Below are 26336 nucleotides of genomic sequence, written 5' to 3' on the forward strand. Positions count from 1 at the left end.
ATACTGCCCACCCTCAAGGGAGCTACTCTCCTAGTGGCCTGTGTGAATGGAACCTCAGGAGCTATGCAGTGCACAGCCTGAGCAACAGAGCTGTGGCCTGAATGAGCGAATAAAACAAGTTGAAGAAGTACAGAAGCACACACATTTACACAAAAACAATCATGTATGTTGTTGAACGTGAGTGTGTAAAAGGTGGAATTAGAAGGCAAAACATCAACTTCCATGACAGCGCTCACCTCTGGGGAGGCAGCAGCAAGTAGACAGGATCAGGAAGGGGAACAAAAGGCATTTAACTGGCAGTAATTGGTATTTATTTCATGATTTAAAAATCTGAAGCCAATATGACAAAATGAGAGCATTTGGTAATTTCAAGTTATGTGCTTTATTAGTCAATGCATTTTGCCATATTAAGTTATTTCAAAGAGAGACTATGGAAACAAGCGATGAAGGATGAAGCTGACATCGTAAATGTGCTAGAAAGAATTCAGAAGTGCAGTTGCCAGCTTCATGCTCTCAGTAAATTTTACCAGGCTGACTTGGCGCACCCTTTAGTCACCCCTGCTACTCCTGCCTGCCCACTGACACGCGCAGACTTTCTCTCGCACACCTATGCGTCTGGTACTTCTGTGCATACTTGATGCGTAGAGGGACCTGGAAGAGTGTGTAGAGGGAGGAAGGCAGGGCCTCGTGTTCTCAGCATTCAAGTCACCCCCGTGCTGAGAAGCCACTTGCAGTACATAATCAAACAAGAGACAAAATAAAAACCATCCTCTCCAAGAGACCCGGTATTCCGATTTTTTGAGAACACAAGCCTTTCTTTTGCATCTCCTGGGAAGTGGTAACCTATTTACGGCGAGATGGGGAAATGTTTTAGAACAGCCCAATGGATTGCTGGATTTAGCCAGCCCAGCCTTCCTTGTCAGTAGCATTCTATATAGCTGCTCCCGCCTCTCCTCTGTCCCTCCGTCCTGCTCCGTCTCAGCTGGGGGGTTTATTTTGTAGGACCCAGGGTCTGAGGAGCTGTGCACTGAGGCACCTCACATGTTTTTACAGAACAACTCTGGTTGACTTATGGGCTCTGGAAAAACACAGCAAAAAGCCCAGAGCTTTATTCAGCTTGACCAGTGAGGACTGCCTGTGACTGTTCTAAGTAGTCATTAAACATTTCCTGCTCGGGCAAGTGCTGTCCCAAGAGCTAGGCTTGCCGGTCAGAAGATGCTAATTTCATGAGCATCCGTGTCCAGGAGCGACTTCTCTGAAGTTTCGAGAACACAGCCCCGTCTGGTTCCACTGGCTTCTGGTACACCTGTGAAGCATCCTTTTCTCCATCCCAGTGTTTATGGAGACAACAGACAGAGAATCCCAAGCATTAGTTGGCATACTGAAGATGGGCGCTCTTGTACATGCTGGTCAGAGTGCAAATCCACCATCTTTCTAGAAAGTGGCTTGATAACGTGTATCTGAGACGTTTGAAAAGACTACATCCTGTGACCCATGAATCCTGGTTTTCTATTTGTAGGAATTATTGTGTGTGCTTGTGTGTGTATATATATGGGTATATATGATATGTCATACATATAATACACATACACATTACCTATTACTGAATACATATTCAACCAGAACTTAGTGTCTTAAAACCATGAATACCTGTGTCTTACAATTTCCAGGGGCAGGATTTGGGAACAGTTTAGCAGGGTGGCTCCGGTGTGAGGTCTTTACCAAGGTGAATTGGGGATATCGATTGGTTGCAGCGACTGAAGACTTGACCGCCTCCCTCACACGGCTCTTGACAGGACGTCCCATTTCCTTGCCCTGGCGCGGGGCTCTCTCCATACCCTGCTCAAGTGACATCATGTCATGCGAGCTGGCTAGCGTGGATTTATTAATTAGTGACACGCACATGCTAAGGTGTTTGTCCCAGTATCTTTTATAATAATGAAAGCCTGGGATAATCCAAATGATCTATGATAGGAAGTTAACTAAAAATAAAAAAATAAATTAAATAAAAGATTAAATAAATAAATTATAATAGAACCACAAAATAGAATACCGTAATCATTAAAAATGACAGTATTCAAAATCAGTGGAATTGGCCATAAGGGTCTGAGGTATGAAAATTTACTCTCTTCTTTTTTCTGCCATATCTTCCTTTCTACCTTGAGTCCCCTTTCTGTGTAGTGTGGAAAGCTGGATGTGGTCTCCCAGCTGGTCTGACCTCATCAACTCAGCGACTTCCATCACTTTGGGCTTTAGTGTACTCTCAGGTTTGAACCTTCCTTTTCTCCCAGGGGGTGGGTAAAGGGGTGGCCAGAAGGCATCGAAGCTTCTGGAGGACCGCTGTAGTGTTCCTGGGTCTCATTGCCTGTCCTGCACAGTGGTCTCTCTCTGTCTCCCTTGTCTTGGGCCTCAGCCCCCTCAAGTATCTTTCTGTACCTCATATAAAACTCCTGGGAAGATTATGGATGGGAGCATGAGCTCTTCTGGGATCCTCAGAGATGGGTAAGACAGCAGCCCGGGCTGGAATGGGGGTGCTCTGTCAGTGGAGGTGTTCCTCTATTGTTGGGGTTCCCTGATGACAGCCTGAGGCGGGGTACAGTTCTCAGTCCTCTTTCTGGGAGGCTGGTGGGAGGCTAGTGCTGGGCCCACCTTACCCAGGTCGTGCCTGCATGTGAGCTTCTCAACTTCCCATAGTCCAGTGGCTGTAGGAGTGGGGAGAGGCAGGCCATAAATTCATCCTAGCTTTGTCAGGGCTTGCCTTTTTGAGTTCCAAAATCCCTTGCATACATGCAGACTTCATTGTCCTCACTGGGGTGTCTTTGAGAGTGAAGGGGATGTGGTTACTATCAAGCTGGAACAAGAGGATTAAGTTGCATAGTCTCAGGAACACCAGGACATATGGTCATTCTGGTCCAGCTCTTACCCATCTAGCAAGGTGGAAGGTGGTGTTCGAGAGGTGGGGTGGAAAACTCCGTTCCTGCACAAGTAGCTCATCATAGCTGTCTTGGTAAAGTCAACAATCCATCCATCCATTCAAGAAGCATTTGTTGGGGCTGCCTGGGTGGCTCAGTGGGTTAAGCCTCTGCCTTCAGCTCAGGTCATGATCTCAGGGTCCTGGGATTGAGTCCCGCATCGGGCTCTCTGCTAGGCAGGGAGCCTGCTTCCTCCTCTCCCCCTCTCTCTCTCTCCCCCTCTGCTTGCCTCTCTGTCAAATAAACAAAATCTTAAAAAAAAAAAAAAAAGCATTTGTTGAGGGTCACTATCAGTCAGTGCTGAATGAGCCTTCTGTGCCCCAGCAGATGTATGCAATTTTCAGAAACAAACATAAGGGAAAAGACAAAAGAACCACGAATGGCAGGAATGAGAAGGAGATGTTCCTTTAGGGGTAGACAGGTCAGCCTGACTGGGAGGGGCCCAGTGACCACATCGGTAGGAATCAGTCCACCCCTCACCCATCATAAGATCCTGAACAAGTTACCTGGTTTCTCTGAGCCTCAGTTTTCACCTGTCAAATGGGGATAGTGCCCACATCACAGGTTTGATATCAACATTAAGCAAAATTGTTGTATGAGGCGCTTAGCCCAGACAACCTCGGGGCCACAGTTATGCCATTGGCTTGGACCTTTGCCCTTGATTTGCGATGTGACCTCCTAGTTGCAACTTGCTTATTTTGGTTCCTCTCCTTGGAGGAAGCCAACTCCCCGCTGGGCAAGGAGCTCCATCCCAGCACGCTGAGATCATGACCAGAGCCCAAAGCTAGACTCTGAACGGGTGGACCACCCCCCAGGATGCCTCGTCTTAGCGACTTTCAAATTCATGATCCAGCACATAAACTATAGTCACTGCGTTGTACCTGATATGCTCTGGACTTACTTCTTTTACAGCTGGGATTTTTAGCTTTTGATCTCCTTCTGTCTTCTCCTTTCTCTGCTCTCATTAGAAGCACTGTAAATACAAAGCACGAAGGAAAGGAGTTCTACCTTCATTGAATACTTGCCGTGAGCTAAATACTTCCAAGTTGTATCTCATTTCAGCCATAAAACAAATCTGGTGCGGTGGAGCAGCGGGGGCGGGTGGTTGCTGCACTGTTGTTCTCCTCTGTGTGGAAGGAACACGGGGCGCTTTGCTGACTCTTAATCTTGTGGTTCCTGGCAAGGAACTTCTATCCCTGTGGAGGCCGGGCTCTCAGGAGGAAGTGGGGGGCTGGGCAGCTCTGGGTTAAGCAGTTCAGGCCAGAAGGGCTGAATCACTCCATTAGCGAATGTGCTGGTTTCAAGGAACTATTATCTGGTCCCAAAGTGCACGTGGGACTCTCCTTGACCCACTGCTCCGGCAGCTTGATGGATCTTCTCCGTATCCCTGACCTTGATGTTGACACCATTTGCTCAGCCCTGACCGAAGTTCTTAACGGGCTTTTTGAAATGACTCTGGCATCAGGGTCCTGCAATTTTGCTGCGGCAGAACATGCGCCCGAGGACCCAGGGCTAAGCCTGGGTGACCCGAGGGCGACCAGCCTCCTCTGCGCTCCCTCACCTTGCATTTTCTCTCGATGGGTACCTAATTCACTCTCCTTTCCTTGTCCTTTGGAAAAGGATCCCAACTGGCTTCTAAAGCATGTCCCACAATTTTTCTTTCTTCCGTCTGAAAGTCCTCCTGTGCTGATTCCCACCCGATGTCAACTGACACATACCCATAAACCTCTTCTAGAGGTGCTCAGCTGCCCTCCATTTCCTCCCCCCTCAAACTGCTCCCTCTCTCCTCCACACTGATGAAATCCTTAAAAGAGAATCTTGATCATCTATTCATTCACTCCTCACCTGAATTTAGAATTGGGCCTCTATCCTTCCTTCTGCACTTTCAAAGGGATAGGTATACAGAGGGGCCACCTCCCTACTTGCCTCTATCTCCTCGTTCTCTCCCTGAATCCCTGCAGGAACTTGAGGCTTCGTCCCCTTGCCCCCCTTCCTGCGGTTTCCTCCTTCTCCGGCCAGGGCTCTATGCTTCCGGTAACTTCCTTCACGCACCTGTTCATTTCCCTTTGCTCAATCTTTATAGACTCCTAGCTGCTTAACTGCAGGTAGGTCCTGCAAACAGGCTCCCGATACCTCTCAGATCATCCCCCTTTTTATGATCTCATCCAGTCTGATGATTTCGACTATTGCTTCTAGGTGTTGGACTTTCAAACTGTGGTCTGGCTTGGCTTCTTTCTGGAGACAGGAACTTGACTCCCAGCGGCCAGGTGGGGGCACAGGTGGGTGCCCCACCCCAGGTCCCTCCCCCTCACCCCCATCGGGCTGCCAGGAGCGTCCTCAGCCTGGTTGCCTGTCGCTGCCCAAGCTGCAGTCCCTCGGGGGCTCAGACTTCAAATGTGAGAGTCCGTGTCAGTTTCTCCTAGGCGTTTGTCAAACGATGGAAATTCTATTTCTGGAATTTCTCGAACATTTTGAACCCTCTTTCCCCTCGGGGGCGGGGGGAGGGGGCTTTTGATATATTCTGTCTTAACTATTGACATGGATCCTTAGCTGATCACTGAGGTCTTTGGCCCACAGGTCTGTTGTTGAAGATGCTGACTGAGAATTGGCTGAAGTACAGATCAGGTTAAGGCATCCCCTCAGAACTTTCTGTAAGTCCCTACTGCAAATACAATGAAAATCCCGAGTGTGTGAACTGTGCTGAAATAGTGCTCTGGTTTGAGCTGGGCCTCAGTTTCTCCTCAGCAGGGGCTGGGGTGGCTCCCTCCTGCTTCACTACATGGTTGCGGGGTGACTCTCCTGGGGGGTGGGGGAATCCCCTTCTGCTCCTCTCTCCTGACTTCCAGGAGCTTTCTCCCAGCTCCCCCACCAGCGAGTAACAGCCCTTCTTCTCTCTGGAGTTTGGGGTACCAGGTTAGCCTGTAAGTTAAAGTCAAGCTGTTCTTGCTCTTGGTAAACACATGGTATAATGATCATTCTGTATTATATGCAACTGATCAATCTCTGAACTCTGCCTCTGAAACTCATGATACACTGTTTGATGATTAATTGAATTTAAATAAGATTTTTTAAAATTTAAAAAAAAAAAAGGGAAAGGAGAAAAACTCACAGGCGAGTTTTCCTTGAGTGTTTGGTACATTGCACACCAGGCCAAAGACAGGAGAGGCCAAGGCAATCTCTCTTATCTTTAAGAAGTTTACACTTGGATTAGGCAGGATTTATGGATTTATGCCACATGACATCATTTCATTCAATGTGTGGTGCTGACAGGAAGGGCTGGGTGGCCAGGATAAAGTGTGGGGTGTGACATTCTAAATCTTTTTTCATTTAAACATTTATTTTCCAGGTTTTGATTTTGTATGTGGTATGGATGGTTTGGGAAAGTCTTATAGGAATAGTTCCTTTTACCACTCTCCTGTTTCTTTATTCAGAGGCCCAGGCAAGGATGATGGTCTGCCAGTTGCTAGTAAAGATAATTTTAGCAAAAATCTTTTTTTTAAGTTAATAGTTTTCATGTAAAACCTTCTTCAGTGGTTTCTTACTATACATGCTGAAATCCATTCGTGCTTTTATCCATCCATTCACTGAGTGCCCCTGGAATGCCACAGTCACGTATGGTGACAATGAGCTTCAGTCCTTCCCAGGAAGGTCAGCGCTGTGACCCTGAGCATCAAAGCCACAATTCATGTGCCAAGACATGTTCAATGGAAATGGTTGCTTTGCTCTGTTATGATGGGGGTGTTATTTTTACAGCTATGCTCTGGGGTCTGCTAACCTGCTTGTCTCTAGCAGGTGGGTGTTGGGAGAGTCAAGGAACCAAGGGCAGAGAGCAAAGTTCCTGCACTATGAGTGAGGAGCTGGGTTATGTGCATTTTTAAAATTTCTTTAGCATCCGATAGTTAAAAACACCATCAACTGGCCTGAATCTTACCAAAACATCTCTGAACACTTTTCTAGTAAATATTCATACAGGAGAGCTTTAAATATTATACCAGAAGTCTTTCTAACCACAAAAATATTGGAGGTTAAATATTAGGACAAAGGGACTGAGTGAAGTCACTAACCCACTCTTCCGTGAACAAAACATTGGTATCACTGTGCTTAGAGCTGATGAGGAATGAGTACCATACTGAACTCAAAGAACCAGGTACAAGGGCATGAGATCCACAACTTAGATAAAATACTGATTGTTCGTGACAAAACCTCTGTGTGACCAGTCATTTGGAGGTGGAAAAGAAGAGCATTCACATTGAATATTTTTAAAAAATAAAGCTTTTTCCCATTAAAAATGTCCATTCTTGGCTTTTTGGGTAATCTAGAAAAGTAGAAGGTATTGTGAGCAATTTATCAGTCTAGCCAGACATTGAAGTCACTTAGAATTTTTTTTTAAGATTTTATTTTTCTATGTAATCTTTACACCCAAAGTGGGTGTTGATCTCACAACCTGAGATCCAGCATCACATATTCCACCAACTGAGCCAGCCAGGCGCCCCCAAAGCACTTAGTATGTTTTAGGAGTTTGTTAGTGTTTTTTATTATGCCACTAACAAACTAGGTTAAAAAATAATTTTCTAATAGATGTTCAAATGGATTTATGGCTCTATTTATTTTACGTGAGTCCACAATAACATATTTCAGATTTGGGGGGATTGTCTAAAGGAAAGTAGGATATGGTAGGTGAACCTAATGAAACTGAAGAGAAACTGAGTCTAGCTCTGTGTAATGACTTGCCCAACTTATTGATTTCTGATCTCCTTCGTAAAAAATACTTAAACGGCGGTCACATCAATGACAAAAAAAAAATAGGATGGAAATATGAAATGTAGATAACTTTACACTCAGAGCAATCCGTGCTGAAATAAAGGCTTCTATGAAGATAAGCATTCTTATATTTTAGTGGTGAGCCCACAACCACACTCTGTTGGTCTGATTACAAAATAATTCTTTGGGCACCTGGGTGGTTCAGTCAGTTAAGCATCTGCTTTTGGCTCAGGTCATGATCTCGGGGTCCTAGGATCCAGCCCTGCATCAGGCTCCCTACTCAGCAGGGAGTCTGCTTCTCCCTCTCCCTCTTCCTACCATTCCCCCTGCCTGGGCTCTCTCTCTCCCTTTCTCTGTCAAATAAATAAATAAAATCTTTAAAAAAATTCTTTCTTGGGGTGCCTGGGTGGCTCAGTGGGTTAAGCCACTGCCTTCGGCTCAGGTCATGATCTCAGGGTCCTGGGATCGAGTCCCGCATCGGGCTCTCTGCTCAGCAGGGAGCCTGCTTCCCTCTCTCTCTCTCTGCCTGCCTCTCCGTCTACTTGTGATTTCTCTCTGTCAAATAAATAAATAAAATCTTTAAAAAAAATTCTTTTTTGGGGGACTGTTTGACATATTTTATTTTTCGAATTTAATTTAATTTTTGTGTGTGTGTTCCAAAATTCATTGTTTGTGCACCACACCCCATGCTCCATGCAATAGGTGCCCTCCTTAATACCCACCACCAGGCTCACCCAACCCCCCACCCATCTCCCCTCCAAAACCCCCAGTTTGTTTCTCAGAGTCCACAGTCTCTCATGGTTTGTCTGTTAATGAAGAGTGACTCTGTGACGAACACTTCTCTCTTAAAGCGATATTCTCTATCGGTTAATAAGTACGTTATTAGAACCACATAAAACTCTAGTTGAAGCTTCCAGTTAAATCCCTGCAGAGGTGTCTGTTCTTCAGGGGCTGACATGTCAGTGCAGCATGAGACACCTGCACGAGGGACGCCATTGTCACCACCCACCGAGGCCCTCGTCCAGTCGCTGTCCCACCTCTTTTATGTAAAGTCTTACAAATATAGAACATCTCAAAGATTTACGCAGCAAACCCATGTGTGTGTGCCCGCCATCCAGAGTTAGCAAATATTAACACTTTATTTATAAGCATTGGTGATAGACACGCTCACACATATTTAATTAAGCAAAATGAAATTGAATATAACAAGAAAAGCTCAAGTCCCTTTTAATCTTCTTTCCAGACCCATTTCCCTTCTCCTTTCACTCACTCAAAGCAATTAGTATAGTGAGTGTTGTAGATAGCCTGTGAGCCAAGTTTTCCCTTTATTTTGTACATTTACACATATAAATGCATGTATACAGATATGTCTTTCTATCTAAATAAATTGTATTGCTTCCATCTTGGACTGGAAACTCCATTTTATGGCGTGTGTTTTCCTCCTTACGATAAAAGCCCTAAGGAGGTAGCCATAGGGTCTGCTCACCTTTTTATCCCCGATGTGTAACCTCATTTGTATCCTGTGTAAATACTCAACAAATGTTGTTGAACTGACTAGTATATGCCAGTATATTATGAAATATTATGAAGTGGCATTCATTGGTATTTTCACTATGGTAAGTACACACACATGCACACACACAGGCGCGCGCACACACACACACACACGCATGCACCCAGATCCCCAGAAGAGTTCAAATAGCATTTCTCTGGCCACGGAGCTCCTTCTTCTAGCTCCTTCCTTCCTACTTCTGTATGCCCTACCCCTTTCACATCCCTATCCACTTTTCCCCTTCCTTGTCTTATTCTAGCTCCCTCTGACCATCTGAGCCTAGGCACCTAAGACCCTTGGGAGTCTGCCAAGACTGCCTTCTACCATTATGGCCCCCAGAGGCACCGTGGTAAGACCATATAGCTGATTCTTTCTGAGTGCCCACTCTCTGGAGCTCTAAATGCCCAGAAAAGACAGCGTGAACCCCACTATAGAGGAAAACTCCGTCTCCCTACTCCTTCCTGTTGATTCCTCAGTTAAGCTGCTTTGTGCAGGGTCCCCTTCCAGCTGTACAGGAGAGTGGAAAGGGTCTTTCTTCCTGTCTCACTTCCCCAGAATACCAGTTCTTTCTTGCAAAAACAGTCACGAAGTCAGTGTAGACCAGTGCTCCTAACTCCATCCCAGAGGGGTGCCCAGGGCTACCCTTGGTTGGGCTGAAGACTCTACAAACAAAACTTTCTTCTGCTCAAACCTATCATCTCTTGTAAGAGACACTGCTGAACCAGGCTCCACGCACAGCTTGCCAACACCCACCTCTATTCTCAAATGACCACTTCCTACAAACACCTGCTTTTCTCTCAGGTGGCTGCAGGGATAGGTGGATCAGGTGCACATGGAAAGGAGAAGTGCTGACTTAATGCCCCTGGAAAAAGTACTCAGAAGGAAGGAAGGAAGGATACCTTGAGATATGGTCTGTGATCTCCTCCAGTCCCCAGAGGGAGTGACCCTTAATGGTCACAGTGACAGCTGGCTTAATTCCCTCCCCACCGCCCCACCAGTGTCTCCTGAGTTCACCTTTCAAATAAGCTACCTTCACTCAAAGTCTTAGATCTGCTTCTCACAGTTTTGTCAAAATGTATTATTATCTATTCAGTGATCAAAAGGAACCTTTGACACAAAAATCAACATGGGGGATCTTACATGTATATTGCTAAGTGAAAGGAGTTGATCTGAGAAAGCTATATATGATAGGATCCCATTTATATGATGTTCTGAAAAAGGCAAAACTATAGAGACAAGTCAGTGACTGCCAGGAATTTGCAGTAGGGTGGGAGTTGACTAGGTGAAGCATAGGACTTTTTTTAGAGCTGTGAAACTATTCTGTATGGTACTGTAGGGATGAATAATAATACTACCCATTTGTCAAACCTATAGGACTTCGCAGCACAGAGCGAACTTAATGTATGCAAATTTGGGGGGAGAGACAACGTCCCAGATGGCAGGGGATCCCAGAGTGAAATGCAGAGTGACAAAAGAATATACCTATTACCTATTACAAATGTATGGTATAATTTCACTAAAGGGGTGGGGGAACAGAGAGACTTGACCTAAATAACTTCAGAAATGACTAGAAATAATAAGCCCAAAGACAAAAAGAACTGTATGTAAGGAATGTGCTCAAGGTGATGCAGTTATTAATCGTGGAGGGACAGGTTAATTATCTGAAACCATTCTACCTATGTGCTGGAACTGAACGAACAAGTAAATGAATGACAGCCAGTAGGAACCAAGTAGCTTTTGGAAGAGAAGTTAACAGGCAAGCTTGGAGGAAATGCTACAGTGGACCATGTGGGACTGAATCAAAGTCAACTCATATTTAGCTTAATACAGATACTGATGTAGAAATAACTGCATATGTGTGTGTATGTACAGGTTAGCTATATCTGTATATAGTTCCTTGTTATGCTCACTAACTCTAAAGGTAATAGCACCCAATATCAATGAGCACACTTGGCTCAGATTTTGTTTTCTAAATACCATTCTCCAATAAGAGGAAGCAGGGCTCATTACATAAATGGGTGATTCTAGGGATATGGCTGGGAATCTATAGAATGAGCCAGAGTATCTTGTAGTGCCCCCAAATAAGGAAGTGCTCAACAGACCAAACCACAGGCATATGTACAATAAAAGGACACAGGAGCCATCTGAAAGAGTTCTCAATGGCCAAAGCTGGAACGATTTGAGCAAAGAATAAATTTCATAGTACTGAGTTATGATCCAAGTATAAAATAAGTGTCCAGGGCACCTGGGTGGCTTGGTAGGTTAAGCTTCCAACTCCTGATTTCAGTTCAGGTCAGTATTTCAGGGTCATGAAGTTGAGCCCTGTGGTGGGCTCTCGCTGGGTGTTGAGCCTGCTTAAGATTCTCTCTCTTCCTTACCTCTGTCCCTCCCCTGCCCGCTGCCTCTCAACAAAATAAATAAATAAAAATAAAATAAATGTCCATGAGTCCATACTAGTATAAATAAATGATTGAACAAATAAATAAATGGAGGATGAGAGAGACAAATCTCTCAAACAGAAAAATTCTCAATAATTTATGTAGATTCTCCTCCCTCAAGAAGATGGGGCATGCCTTGAGTTTGGGCTTTACACAGTGACTTTCTTCCGAAGAGTACACTAAGGAAAGTGGAGAGAGAGTAATTTTATAGCAGAGGAACCTGACAATCACTACCTTAGCCAGGCAATCAAGGTTAACATCATCAGTGATAAGTCACCCTGATAACACTTTGAAATATTATCCCTAGATATGCTTAATTAATAATAAAGTGATTAAAATGGTACTTTACCTCTGTGGTCTTCCTTGCCAAGCCAAAACATATAACCCTGGTCTGAGAAGAAAGCTAGACAAATCCCAAATTGAGGGATTTTGTCCAAAATACATGACCAGTACTTCCTCAAACCTTCCAAGGTCATGAAGAAAAAGAAAGTCTGAGAAACTGTCACAGCCCAGAGGAGCCCAAGGGGGCAAATGCACTGTGGGATCCCGGAGCATAGAAAAGGAGGGAAAAGCCAATGAAATCTGAATCAAGCATAGCCCTTTAGTTAACAATAATATATCAGTATTTGTTCTTAGTTGTGACAAAGGTCATGTAAGAGGTTAATAAGGGAAACTTGGTGTGGAGTATGTGAGAACCCTCTGCACAACCTTGGCAAGTTTTCTAAAGATATAAATCTATTATAAAATTTAAAATTTATATAAAAATGCATTCTTGTGTGAGAAGACTGTCTTCTCTCCTGGAATAAAAATCAGAAAGTATATAAGAGGTAAAGATGCAGAGAACTGGGGCTCCTGGATGGCTCAGTAGGTTGAGCATCCGCCTTTGGGCCCTGTCATGATCCCAGGGTCCTGGGATCGAGCCCCACGTCAGGTTCCCTCTCCTATGGGGAAATTGCTTTTCCCTCTCCTTCCTGTTCCCACTCTCTCTCGTTATCTCTGTCTGTCTCTCTGTCTTAAATAAATAAATAGGATCTTTGGAAAAAAAAAAAAGACACAGAGAACCCTCTCATGCTCCAGTTTTTACTGTGATTGTATAGAGAACTTGTAATTAATAGAGAGAATCTTTTACATCCAAATCTTATATTGAAAATATGATTTCTAGCAGTTCTTACAAAATTGCACAAAACATCTTATTTTGTATCTTATGGTGTTTTAGTGTTGATTCATACTAAATTTCCTCACTTTCTGTCACCTATCCATTAATGATATGATAAATAACTAAAAGAGTCTGAATATAGGGAAAATGTTTTTTATTATTCCATAGTAAGTTGGTGGTCAGTTTGATACATGCAGTGTATAAAAAAATTAAAACTCTGGCACACCTGGGTGGCTCAGTCGGTTAAGCGTCTGACTCTTGATTTCAGCTCAGATCATGATCTCAAGGTCATGAGATTGAACTCTGCATCTGGCTCCACTGGGTGTGGAGCCTGCTTAATATTCTCTCCATCTCCCTCCGTACCTCACTACTTTCTCAAAAAAAAAAAAAAAAGAAAAGAAAAGAAAAGAAAAAAGAAAAAGAAAAAAAAAGGAAGGAAGAAAAATTATAGCTCTAAGTGTTTATACATGATTCTTTTTACCATCTGTCTGAGATGCCTAACTTTTCAATAAGTTAGCCAAAGGAATGACCTACAGACTGACTTCTCTCCAAATTATTGGGATTCTCATTGAATTAAATCCTGGAAAGTTTTAGCACTATTATTGTTATGGGTTTTATTATTATTATCATTTGGGACTGTGGAGGAGGCAGTCTTAGAATCAGACGCTCAGTATTTTATAAACAAATATACCACGAGAAGTGAAAATCATAAAAGACAAAACTGATGGATTTAACCACACAAAAATGGAAGCACTTGTATGTTGTTCCAAAAAAATCACAAAAAAATTTAAAAGACACACAGAAAAAGACTGTGATAACTGGCAAAATGTTAAGGGAATTGGCATGTATGGAGCGACCTCCCCATTAAAAATGATCAAGTAAGGCTGGAAGCTGTGATACCACAGTTTGCAAAGGAAGAAATGTAAGTTAATGATAAAAACATACACAAATTCAAGGAAATGCAAATTAAGATACTAATGACATAACTTTCTTTGTCCATCAAATTGTACTTTCATACCTTGCTGATAGTTACAGATTGAAACAGAAGTCTTTAAAATGTCTACCAGTTGATTTAGGGATTCAATTTCTAGAATTTTATTCTAAGAAAATAATTAAGAATAATTGAAGACTGAAAAACAACCTGAGGGTTTTGAAGGGGTGGGGGATGGGAGGTTGGGGGAACCAGGTGGTGGGTATTAAGGAGGGCACATATTGCATGGAGCACTGGGTGTGGTGCAAAAACAATGAATAGTGTTACACTGAAAAGAAATAAAAAAATAAAAAAATAATTGAAGACATTTATCCATAAATGTTTCTTTTTATATTGGTTATAACAGCAAATAATAAAAATAGCCTTTATGTCCATCGATAGGAAACTGTCTAAATTGTAGGTTGTCCATTTAAAGGAACATTCATCAGTCATTAAAATGATTATGTAGGTCTGGGATTGGCTAACTGTGTCCATTGGCCAGCTGCCTGTTTCTGTAAATAAAGTTTTATTAGGACATAGCCATGCCCATTTGTATGGCTGCCATATTAGCTTGTTAGAGCTGTCATACAACTGACTGGGTGACTTAAACCACAGAAATGTATTTTCTCACTGTTCTGGATGTTAAAAATCCAAAATCAAGGTGTCCACAAGGGATGTTTTTTCTGAACACCATGAGGAAAAGATCTGTTTCAGGCCTCTCTCCTTGCTTTGCCGATGTCCATCTTCTGCATCTTTGCAGTGTCTTATCTCTATACTTGTCTGTGTCCAAATGCCCCCTTTCTCTAAGAAGCCTAGTGAGATTTGATGAGGAGCCCATCCTAATCCAGTATGACCTCATCTTAACTAATTACATCTGCAATGACCCTATTTCCAGAAAAGGTCACATTTGGAGGTATTAGGGGTTAAGACGGCAGCATGGGAATTTTGGGAGGACATCGTTCAATCTGCAACAGCTGTTAGCAAGCTACAGATACAGAGTTGAGTGGCTGTGACCAAGACCATGAGATCTGCAATGTCTAAAGCTGTCCCTTTTCAGCAGAAGTTTGCAAACCCCTGCTATAGGTTTTGCTGTGGAGAAGATTCAGAATATACTCCTCAGTGAAAAGGATTGCAAAATTACCTTCTGGAAAATTATCTCATTTGAAAATATCTGTGTGTAAATATGAGAAAAGCAAAGGATATACATCACCATATTAATAGTGGTGATCCTTGAAGACGGACACTTGGAATAATCCTTATTTTCTCTCAACTTCTGTTCCTAATGTTTCTATTATGAACATGTATTATTTTTGTAATTATAAAACCAAAAAACTTACACCAGCATAATGTGTGAAAAGACTAGACCACCATGTTGTCTTTGTAAGCTCAGGGTAGAAATGAATTTCCACACGGGATTTATTCCAACTTCTTGTGTGTTTCCCTACATTGCAGAGTCTGGAAACCTGAAAGCCATACTTTTTGTGCACCTTTCCCCTACCCTCCAGGGGTTTTGAGTTCAAAATAGATCGTACCAGTAGATGGACCTGCATGAGAAGAAAGCCATCACCTTGCAGATTCATCCTTCTCTGCCAGAGTTCAGCTCTAGCTCTGAGCTAAGAGGGGGTTTGGGGCAGTGGCTTTCTCCCTCCTAGACTGCAGCTAGAGCAAGAAGTTCTTGGAGTCAACAACTTTCTGATTCCCTGTCTTCCTGATATCATGCAGACTGCAACCTTCTGGCAGCCCAGTTCTGTGATGCTGCTCATTGTTCTAAAAATTATTCTAGCCCAGAGGTGGGCTTTCCAGCTACTTTATAATTAGATGAATCCTTCTATGCCTAAAAATAGCTGACTTATTGTCTCCATTACAGAGCCACAACTGACATAAGGGTTCGTGAGCAATTTGGGGACCGGCTTGTGCTAAAAGGGGAAAAAAAAGGTATTTTCAAGAGAAAATAATTTTATGACAAGTCGAATGAAGACTATTCAGAGGCATCGATATTTCAGGTTGCTTGAAATGCATCTGAATTGCAGAATGAGGAGTAGAAATGACTGGAACCATTCTGCCAAATCTAAAACACAGCTTAGATTCCCCCAGATTTAAGCACAACAGGGTCATAGATCCCCTCACTTTTATGAAGATGTGCAAATAGAATGTGGCTTTAAAATTGTTCTACAGTGGGGGTGCCTGGGTGGCTCAGTGGGTTGATGCCTCTGCCTTCAGCTCAGGTCGTGATCTCGGGGTCCTGGGATCGAGCCCCGCATCAGGCTCTCTGCTCAGCCGGGAGCCTGCTTCCCTCCCCCCTCCCCCCCTCCCCCGTCTGCCTCTCTGCCTCCTTGTGATTTGTCTGTCAAATAAATAAAATCTTAAAAAAAAAAAATTGTTCTACAGTGGATCTACTTTCTCCATGAGCCCTAGGTCTAGGGAATTTGTGCGGGAATGTTGAGGGGCGGGATTTAATCTGCCTATTTGTTAAATTTCAGCCTGAAGAACACTTTCTCATTCTGGTAGCAGCTCAGTCTTTCCGATTCCTCCACTTTCTCCATAATATTTGGGTGCACAGGGTCATGGGGCCTGGTTGTGGCCCAGCCATCTGCCCATGTCAAGTGGCTAGTCTGGCCTGGTCCCTAGACTGAGGACTGCTGAAGACCACTGGTCCCATCGAGGAGGTGGGCCGCCATAATCTTACCCACTGGTTGAGCTTGCGATTCCAGTTCTTGCCTCTGGTCCAAAATCCCCTTTCATGGTGGCTTCTTTCTTCTTCCTTGAGGTCTCTGTAGGTCAGCTGGTCTTCCCAGGACTCTCACAGCCCCACACCAGGCTGTGCAGGATTTCCAGATCTTTGGCTTGCACATAGCCAGGCCAAAGAACCCAGTCATGCCCTCTGCCAGGGTCCCATAGCTGCCATGTTGGTTTGGAGTCCACAAGGACGTGAGCTCTTCCTGGCCTCCAAAATGGAACCCAGGCAAATACTCCTCTGCTGTCAGCTTTCCTCTGAACACATCTAACCTGGGTCCATGCTGAGGTTTCATTCTTGCAGAGGGGAGTCCAGGACACAGGTACTTGTTCTCTCAGATTCCCATCTATTTGGATGGAAGGTGTGATGTTTTCACTTCTTCTCAGATAGGGAATCTCTCCATGTTATCATCTACTCCCTTCCAAATAGCTCAATAGGACACCTGACAGGCAGGCAGGACTTTGTAGAGGAGAGTAACATGATTAGGAGGAGACACTATGATGGTTAGAGTGATGAGTCAAAAAGAAAGCTGGGGCTGAAGAATCCTAGAGGGAGGCTGTAGGAAAGCTGGTTTCGAGTTACCATCCTTTGGCAAACAGAAGAGTTCAGTGTAATGCAGAGGGCAGGCTTGGAACCCGCCCATCTACTGGCTTTGTGAGCTTGAGCAAGTTACATAACTTGCCCAAGGCTCAGCTTTCTTATTTGTAAAGTGAGGATCATAATGGTACTTACCTCAGTGGTCTGCTGTGTTACAGGAAATAATGCCTGTGAACACACAGCAGGCACCCGGCAAGGCCAACACCCAGCTCGGCCTCCAGAACCAAGGCTGTCATGAAACTCTCAACTACTAGGGAAGACCAGTTGTAAGCACGATCCGCCTGTAAGTTGTTCCTCATTGTGTGATGTAGGCTGGCGAGGTTGGAAGAAGTTGAAAGGTACCACCTCGTCTTCACTGTGAGGCATGCGTGAAGTATGAGTGGGTATGGACAAGGAGCTGGAAGTGGAAAGTGATAGAGCGGGAGCCCCGGAAGAACGGGAAATGATTCCGGAGAAACAAGAAGAAGCCAGTCAAGGTGATGCTAATGGTGAGTGGGAGGGAGGAGGGTCACCTTAGGCATCCACATGCTTAGGGAGGAGGCAACAGGATTGAAGCAGAGAAAAGTTGTAGTGTTTAAAGAAAAACAGCTTTATATAAAGATATGTGTAATCACATACTGCCCGGCCTTCTGTTGAATGTGCTTATGCAAGTTGATACATCATTCATAAAACTACATTTGTGAGCTCTACGAACGACGTGAGTCTTCCCTGGAGTATGTGATAAGAATGTGTGTGTGTGTGTGTGTGTGTGTGTGTTTCTTCTGTATTTTTATTTATTTATTTTTTTGTTCAGAAAGTCCACTAATACAGGGTTTGTCCAGCCATGTGACTCCGTTGGTCCCAGAATTCTTGGACCCAGCACATATCCAGGAGGCGGCCTTGGCCCATGAGGACAACAATATACAATACTTGCCTGCAGTAGAGCCCAAAGGTCCACAGCCCAAGGACATATTCCCACCTGAACGGGGCAGTAACATCTCCAATTTCTCAGCAAAAACCATACAGCCCAAGCAGGCTGACATCCCCAGTTTTTCAGCAGCAACAATGCCACCCAAGCAGGCTGATACCCCCAACTCCCCAGAAAAAATTATCCCGCTCAAGCAGACGGACATCTTCAATTCCTCAGCAAAACCCATATCACCCAAACATGTTGAAACTTCCAGTTTCTTAGCAAAAATCACCCCTCCCAAGCAGGGCGATATACTTAATTCCCCAACTAAAACCACTCCATACAAACAGACTGATAGCCTCAATTCCCCAGCAAAAACCATCCCACTCAAGAGGTCTGACACCCCCAATTTTTCAGCAAAAATCATCCCACCCAAGCAGGCCGACACCCTCCATTCTTCAGAAAAAAATGTCCCACCCAAGCAAGATGACCTCCACAATTCCTCAGAAAAAATCATCCTGCCAAAGGAGGATGGCGTGTCTACTTCTTCAGAACAACACATCCTACCCAAGAAGGGTGACACCAATTCCCCAGCAAAATCCATCCTGCCTAAGCAGGCCAGTAGCCACAAGTTCTTAGCAAAATCCATTCTGCCCAAAGGGGCCAACGCCCCCAAGTTGTCAGCAAGAACTTCCCAGTCTAAGCAGGTCAACAGCCCCAAGGTCTTAGCAAAATCCATCCTGTCCAAGCACAGCCACACTTCCAAGTCCTCAGATGAAAGCATCCTGCTTAGGGATAGTGACACCAAGTCATCAGAAGATACCATCCACCCCAAGGAGGGAGACATCCTCATGTCCTTAGAGGAAAGCATCCTGCCCAGACAGGTTGACATCAAGTCCTCAGAAAACACCATCCACCCCAAGGAGGGTGACCTCCTCAAGTCCTCAAAAGAAACCATCCTGTCCAAGGAGGATGACATTCCCAAGTCCTCACAAGAAGCCATCCAGCCCACAGAAGGCAATGTCTTGGAGCTGTCACAGACAATGGAACTCCTGGAGGTGGATTTGGTGAAAGCGATCCTGAGCAAGGAGGAATTTGAGTTGGCACTCAAGGAGGCCGGGGAGAGACTGGTAGCCGTGGACTTCTCAGCCACCTGGTGTGGGCCTTGCAGGACCATCAAGCCCCTTTTCCGGTCCCTGTCCTTGAAGTATGAGGATGTGGTGTTCCTGGAAGTGGACGCTGATGAATGTGAGGAGCTGCTGAGGGACCTGGAGATCATTTGCATCCCAACCTTCCAGTTTTATAAAAACGAAGAAAAGGTGGGAGAATTTTGTGGTGCTGTTAAGGAAAAACTCGAAGCAATCATTGCAGAATTAAAGTAATTGTGGACTCTGAAAGCACTGTTAACAGTCAGCTGGTTATAGTCTGTGGGGTTTTTTTAAATTTATTTATCAAAAGAGATGAGACATAAAGTGTCTGCTCATAAGTGATCAAGTATTAACTCCACCTTCTCAAAAATCAGTAAAGCACTAAAGTGTCTTGTGACCATGTTCTCCTTGGCAGAAAGGGTGATATTAGAATTTCCTTTGGTGGAGTTTGGGAGCGCACCTGTCTATTTTATTTTTTTGTCTCCTATTTTTTTGAAGATGATCTTTTTTGGAACTCACCCTTGAAAATTCAGTTCACTTGGTCTTAGTGGCAACGTTGGATGTTTAGACAATTCTGTAAAAGCATAGGATTTATAGATGAGTGGAGACTTCTTTTCTCATTTGGGGTTTCTGATAAGATGCTTTGGGAAATGAAGAATTGGAAAGATTCTCATAACCTACCTAACCTCCTCTAAGTGCAGGGAATGCTCTGGAGGCCTCAGGACATCCTATGGCCTCACCAAGCCCGCATGGAATTCCTTGGTGGCAGAGCCGAGATCAAGGCTGTGTTCCCAGATCTCAAGTGCAGGTCTCTTTCTACTAATCATGCCCACAAAATCCGATACAGAGCTCCCAGCTTCTGATTTCTCAGATCAAGAGCTTTATGATTCAGGTCAAAGTCAGGGTGATCTTCAATGCCATTATGACATCAGCTCCCTGGTGACAGAGTTCCTACTTTGTCTTCTGGTAATGGGGTTTCTGAAACTCGCTCCCAGACGTCTCAGATCCCAAAGGCTTAGGTCTGGGTCACAGATGTTGGCTTGGTCCAGAGCTTTTGCGTTTAAAAAAACAATGTATATGTGATACAGGCACGTATAACAGCATGTGTCTAATGTATGCAGTTTGATGAATTTGGACATATGCATACACCCGTCATTACCACAGTCAAGGTAATAAGCATACCCCTCATCTCCAGAGTTTCCTTGTATGTCCTCTCTTTTGTCATTGTGGTGGTGGTGGCAGTGGTAGAGCACTTCACTGGAGATCTGACCTCTTAACAACATTTTAAACACACAATACTGTGTTGCCAATGACAGGCCAACTCTGTTGTACAGCAAATCTCTAAGACTTAGCCATTCCAGAAAACTGAAACCTGTACCTAATGAGCAACGACTCTTCATTTTCCTCCCTATTCCTTGTCAGCCATCATCCTCTCTTCTGCTGGTCCAGTCTTTTAAAGAATTTGAACTAGTTGTCAACATTTCAAAAAACAGGATTCCTGGGATGCCTGGGTGGCTCAGTTGGTTAAGCAGCTGCCTTCGGCTCAGGTCATGATCCCAGCATCCTGGGATCGAGTCCCACATCGGGCTCCTTGCTCAGCGGGGAGCCTGCTTCTCCCTCTGCCTCTGCCTACCATTCTGTCTGCCTGTGCTTGCTCTCTCTCCCTCTCTCTCTCTGATAAATAAATAAAATCTTTAAAAAAAAACAAAACAGGATTCCTTTTAAAACTTTGAATTCCAGCTTTTCTTGAAAAACTGTAAAACTGGGCGATCTGGGCTTGCATCCCCTCAAGAAACTAGTCTAATCTTAGAGGCTCCGTGGCACTGCCTCCCATTGGTGGTGAGAAACCGGGCTGACCACTTTTATGCAGCTGAGTTGCAATGCCTCAGTTAACCGCAGGAGGGGGCTGCACCAGGAACTCCTACTGTGTGCTCTAGCTCAATGATAGACCTCGTCTGAGCCAGGAAAAATAACCACCTAAGAAGAGAAACAAAATGCCATGCATACCTGGACTTTTGTCCAAAAACATTTGGGATGACCTACGTGAAGTATTAATGATAAGGCTAGCAAATTCGTGAAAATGAGTAAGATATCAACTGAGGCTCATATAATCACTCTGTTTCAGTGGCACATTTTGTTCTGAGTTTCTCAGCAGTCTGGATGGGGCGGAGGGTGAGGGTGGTGGTGTGAGAGAAGGGGAAACCCCGTAATAACCAGATGTCATTACCCTAAGAGGAGAAAACGCTGGAATTGGAAAAACGAGCCCATGATTTCTCGTAACTAAATTCTTGAAAGGAAATTTTCATCTGGACACTTCTGGATGAGGTTCTTGACAGTATTTTTTATGAGAAATTCAGAAACAATTCTCATGTAGCTATTTCTAGTAATAATCTCTCATAAAAACCAAAGCTACGATCATAAGCCACTCTTCAATGAGAGGATTTGGGATTCAGGGTGTACAAGTATGTAGCTTTTGATTTTCATATAAATGGACTTCCATTAACGATCCATATACCTATTCTTTTCCTCTGTAGAGAGACCTTCCTCTGACCTTTTTTCACTCTGCTGTGTTCTTGTTTTCCATATTGAACAGGCTGGTTTTAATATAACTTTATCTGCTTAGACATTTAAGAATTAACCCACCCTTCTGGCACCAGAGCCCCATTTGGACAGCCTAGCCCCACACCACTTTAGACTGTGTAATTAGGAGGACGAGGGACCCCAAAATCTAATATTAGTGAGTTACACCAACAGCTATTTCTGGCACTGTAGTATTGTAGGTGTCTTTTTTTTTTTTTTTTTTTAATCATAGGTCTTTCTTTATGTTGAGGTTACTAAGTGATAACATGGACGATGACCTAAAGAAAACCCCTGAAAACAGTCATGATAGATTTTTCAGGTGATTTTAAGCCATTCCTGATGTAAATCAAGGGAGGAAGGCAAAGCACAGCTTTGCAAAGGTAATTCTGTAGGGCCAACACAATGCAGAGAAAATGTGGGGCTCTCTGACAATCTAATTCGATCCAGGGATTAAAATCTAAACAAGCAGAGAATTGATTCATGTCCTTCAGACTACCCACCATTTCTTTGGACTGTTTGGATAATGGTTAAACAGTAACCAGGTCAAAGTTACGTTCTCTGGCACAAAGCCTTAAGTATAGGCATTCTGTTTTGCTGGTTAAAAATCATGCACTTAGAAAAAATGAACCAAGCAATTGTCATCACCTCTAAGATTGAACATGAAGGAGAAATAAGAATCATGTCTAATGAGAAAGAAGATTCCAGGTAATCAGATTGGCTGTGCATGATGATAATCTAACAGGAGCCCTAACCAGAGTCAATAGAACACCTGTTTGCTTTGATAAGAAAACTCAACAGGGGCGCCTGGGTGGCTCAGTCAGTTGAGCGTCTGACTTTATTTCGGCTCAGGTCACAATCTCAGGGTTGTGACGTGTGGCCTGCTTAAGATTCTCTCTCTTCCTTCCTCTTTGCGCCTCTCCCCCTGCACGCATGTTCTCTCTCTTAAAACCAAAATGAAACAAAAACAAAACACCAAACAAAGCAAAACCAAAACTTAACAAAGCGGCAGTATTCTAAGTAATCCGCAAAAAAAATCAATAGCTTCCTTTTGATCCATTGATGGGTGATTAAGAATCATTATGGAAAAAGGTCTCCATTTACAACAGTGACAAAAAAAAAATAGAACACCTAGCAATAGTCCTAACAACAGTAAGGATTTTTAAGACTAACGCTAAACATTTTGAGACATATACAAATAGATCTGAATAGAGGTGCCTGGGTGGCTCAGTGGATTAAGCCGCTGCCTTTGGTCATGATCTCAGGGTCCTAGAATCGAGCCCCGCATCTGCCTCAGCATCCCTGCTGAACAGAGAGCCTGCTTCCCCCTCTCTCTCTGCCTGACTCTCTGCCTACTTGTGATCTCTCTCTCTGTCAAATAAATAAATAAAATCTTTTTAAACAACAACAGCAACAACAAATAGATCTGAATAAAGTGAGACACAGTCTACTTTCCACATTGGAAAGAAAGATTGAAAAATGTTGAGTCTTTCCGCCTGAGTAGACTTAATGTGATCCCAACCAATATCTCATTGAGATCATTGGGAGAATCTGACAAAATACTTAAAAATTCAAAGATAGGAAAAAGTTTTAAGAAGTAATGAAGAGATATTTGCTCTATCAGATAGTAAAATGTATAATTAGTACAGTAACTGTATAGTAAGTGTACAGTAAGTGTAGGGATACCAATAGAAGTATTGATGGAGAAAGAAGAGAGAGGAAACATAACAGTAACCAAAAATCAGACTTCAGTATATAAATCATAATATGTCAATAAAGAAATGTTTCACTTTGATCAAATGTGAGTGGGTAATTTTAAGAAAAATTGTTAAACACTAGGTGTCTTGGGACCCCTGGGTGGCTCAGTCTTGCCTTTGGCTCAGGTCATGATCCCAGGCTCCTGGGATCCAGCCCCACATCAGGCTCCCTGCTCAGTGGGGAGCCTGCTTTTTTCTCTCCTTCTGCCACTCCTCCTGCTTGTGTTCACGCTCTCTTTCTCTCTCTGTGTCAAATAAATAAATAAATCTTAAAACAAAAAACAAAAACCACATTAGGTTTCTAGGCCTCCATACTTGTAAAATCAGTTTCAGTAGTTGTAGGCGGGGTCTAGGAATCTCTCCCCATAGTCCAAGTTCAGTCTCGACCCCACCCCCAAGCTCCCATACTGTGTGCACCGTAGGGTTGTCTTATCCCCAGATGGGTTCCCTTCCCACAGCATTTCCTTCCTGAGACTCAGTTATTCAGTTTGGGAAACCACTGCTAGAGAGAGGCCTGCCCCCCAACCCCTGTCAGGGGGTGGGGACAGAAGGGGGATCTTTGCTGTCCAGGTTCCATACAAGAGGCTAGGCTTGAGCAGGTTCAGTCTCCTTGGAGATGTCCCCGTTGGCAGGAATCCTCACTAGCATGCCCCTTATTTTTCTGATAATCCAGAACATCACTGTTGGAACAAACATGTTTCCACTACATAATCCCACCTCAGTGACTGAATTGCCTAACCCCACAAGGAACTTCCTCCCCAGAAACCTCTTCCTGTCCCCATAATTTGCAAGGCTGCTTCTTTTCCAGTGGATTAGGACTTCACATTATTAGACCAAGCATCCTTCCTGCGCACTCTCTCAGATTGGTTCCACAGGAACATAATGGGTTCTAACAGGAATAAGGAAATAGGCTCGTTGCTGAGTCATGTTTACAGGGCATTATCAGATAAACTGAGGCATATTACAATTTCTGTGAGTTTATTTGAGTAAAAATTGATTCCATTAGGGAGGTGCCAAACCGAAAATGGCTATGTGTTCTGCCCACAAGAGCCAGGGGAAGACTTGGTGTAGACAAGGTGTGTGAGCAAAGAAAGGACATTATTTGATTGGCTAGAGCTTTAAGCCTAATGGGCTGTTTGAGATCGCCTGTCCTTAGGTTTTGATTTCTTAACCTTGAGGCATTTATAGGCTTAGATTTTCGATTGTTTACATAGTTTGAGTCACCTCAGGCTAAAGGCCTCCCTATTTAATTAATTAAACAAAGACTGGAATTCAGCCCACTGAATTGTAGAGTAGAGGTGTGAGGTCGCTCTGTTAAACGCCTCTTAATAGACTGGCCAGATTTCTGAACTTCACTTCCTATAAGGATGGTCCTCCTTCTCCTGTCAATGGAAGAGCAGGTGGGAATGAGAAGAGTGGTTTCCTCTTCTAGATTCACCAATCAAAAAATAAAATAAGAGTAAAATGGTCAAAATACTAAAAACAGAATGATTCCTATTTTCTGTAAAAATTGAATCAAGTATTGTTGGCTCTCTGTGTATGGATATTTTTTCTTTCATTCTATTCTTGTTTTTGTTTGTTTTTGCTGCTTACATAGACAGTGAGAAGAAAAAGCAGTTAATGAAATGTTTTGGGAGAACCCAGCTGCTAAAACAGAATCTGGGAGGACTGAAATAAGAGGGAGCAAGCATATGGCTCAAGGTCAAGGATGCTTCTGGCCAAGGCTTCAACTGTGGAACTTCACCTGAGGCTTTGTGTTCTGGTTGAGCATTCTGGGCCTTCCTGGCTTTGTGTTACCCATAGTCTTAGAGACAAAATCCTCTAAGTTCTTCTGCTTGAGGGTGAAGTGCCTAAGTGGTCGAAGAAGCGGTAAGGAAGGCAGTATAATTGTGTTTTGGTGGCAAGGGACAGAGACCCAACTCAAACCTGATTCAGCAAAAATGGAGAATGTGTTGGATCTTGAGACTGGAAATTCTAAGGGGACAAAGTGTTTCAGGGGTATTTGGAGGTTCAACGAATATCACTAAGACACTGATGTTTTCCACCTCTCAACTCAGCTACCCACCACTCCCTCTTTAAAAAAAAAAAAAAAAAAAAAGTTGGTGGGTGGCTTGGTGCCTGGAAGGCTCAGTCGGTTAAGCATCTGCCTTCAGCCTGGTCATGATATCAGGGTCCTGGGATTGAGCCCCACATAAGCTCCCTGATCGAAGGGAAGTCTGCTTCTCCCTCTGCCGCTCCCCTTGCTTGTGTTCTCTCTCTCAAATAAATAAATAAATAAATAAAATCTTTAAAAACATTTTTTTTTTAAAATAGTGGCACTTTAAGCAGGAGATCCTTCAATAGCCAAGGTTGTCACCTATTGCAACAATAGTTGCAATAGTCACCCATTGCAACAATGAAAAATACTGGGATCCAGATAGCAGGGAGCCTGAGAAAGCCCACGGCTGTAGTTTCAAGGTTTAGGAAATCGGGATTTTCAAATTCCAGAGTGGAAAAAAAAGGATGATTTATTTGAAAATGAAAGGGCCAATTTTAGAAAATGATAAACATGAAGAAGTTAAGGGTGGTAAAGACAAGCAGTGATTGAAATGAAGAAAGGCGAATTGTGAGCACTGAAGAAAAACGTGATCATTCTATTATATATTGATTGGAAGTGTGTTACTTTTACTCATACAAGTTGAGAGTCATCTCTTAAGATGGTGATTTCAGGGGGCGCCTGGGTGGTTCAGTGGGTTAAAGCCTCTGCCTTTGGCTTAGGTCATGATCCCAGGGTCCTGGGATGGAG

The 26336-nt window shown here is 43.6% G+C and overlaps 1 protein-coding gene across 1 annotated transcript; it reads left to right on the forward strand.

Moving 5' to 3' along the window:
• The first annotated feature begins 17565 nt into the window (after positions 1–17565).
• Positions 17566–19451, forward strand: TXNDC2 (thioredoxin domain containing 2). Its single transcript, XM_044241015.1, has 2 exons — positions 17566–17656; positions 17974–19451. Exons 1-2 carry the CDS (start codon positions 17566–17568, stop codon positions 19449–19451), a joined length of 1569 nt encoding a protein of 522 aa, XP_044096950.1.
• Positions 19452–26336: the final 6885 nt, after the last annotated feature.

This window comes from Neovison vison, chromosome 3 (assembly GCF_020171115.1).
Source record: "Neovison vison isolate M4711 chromosome 3, ASM_NN_V1, whole genome shotgun sequence".
NCBI lineage: Eukaryota > Metazoa > Chordata > Mammalia > Carnivora > Mustelidae > Neogale > Neogale vison.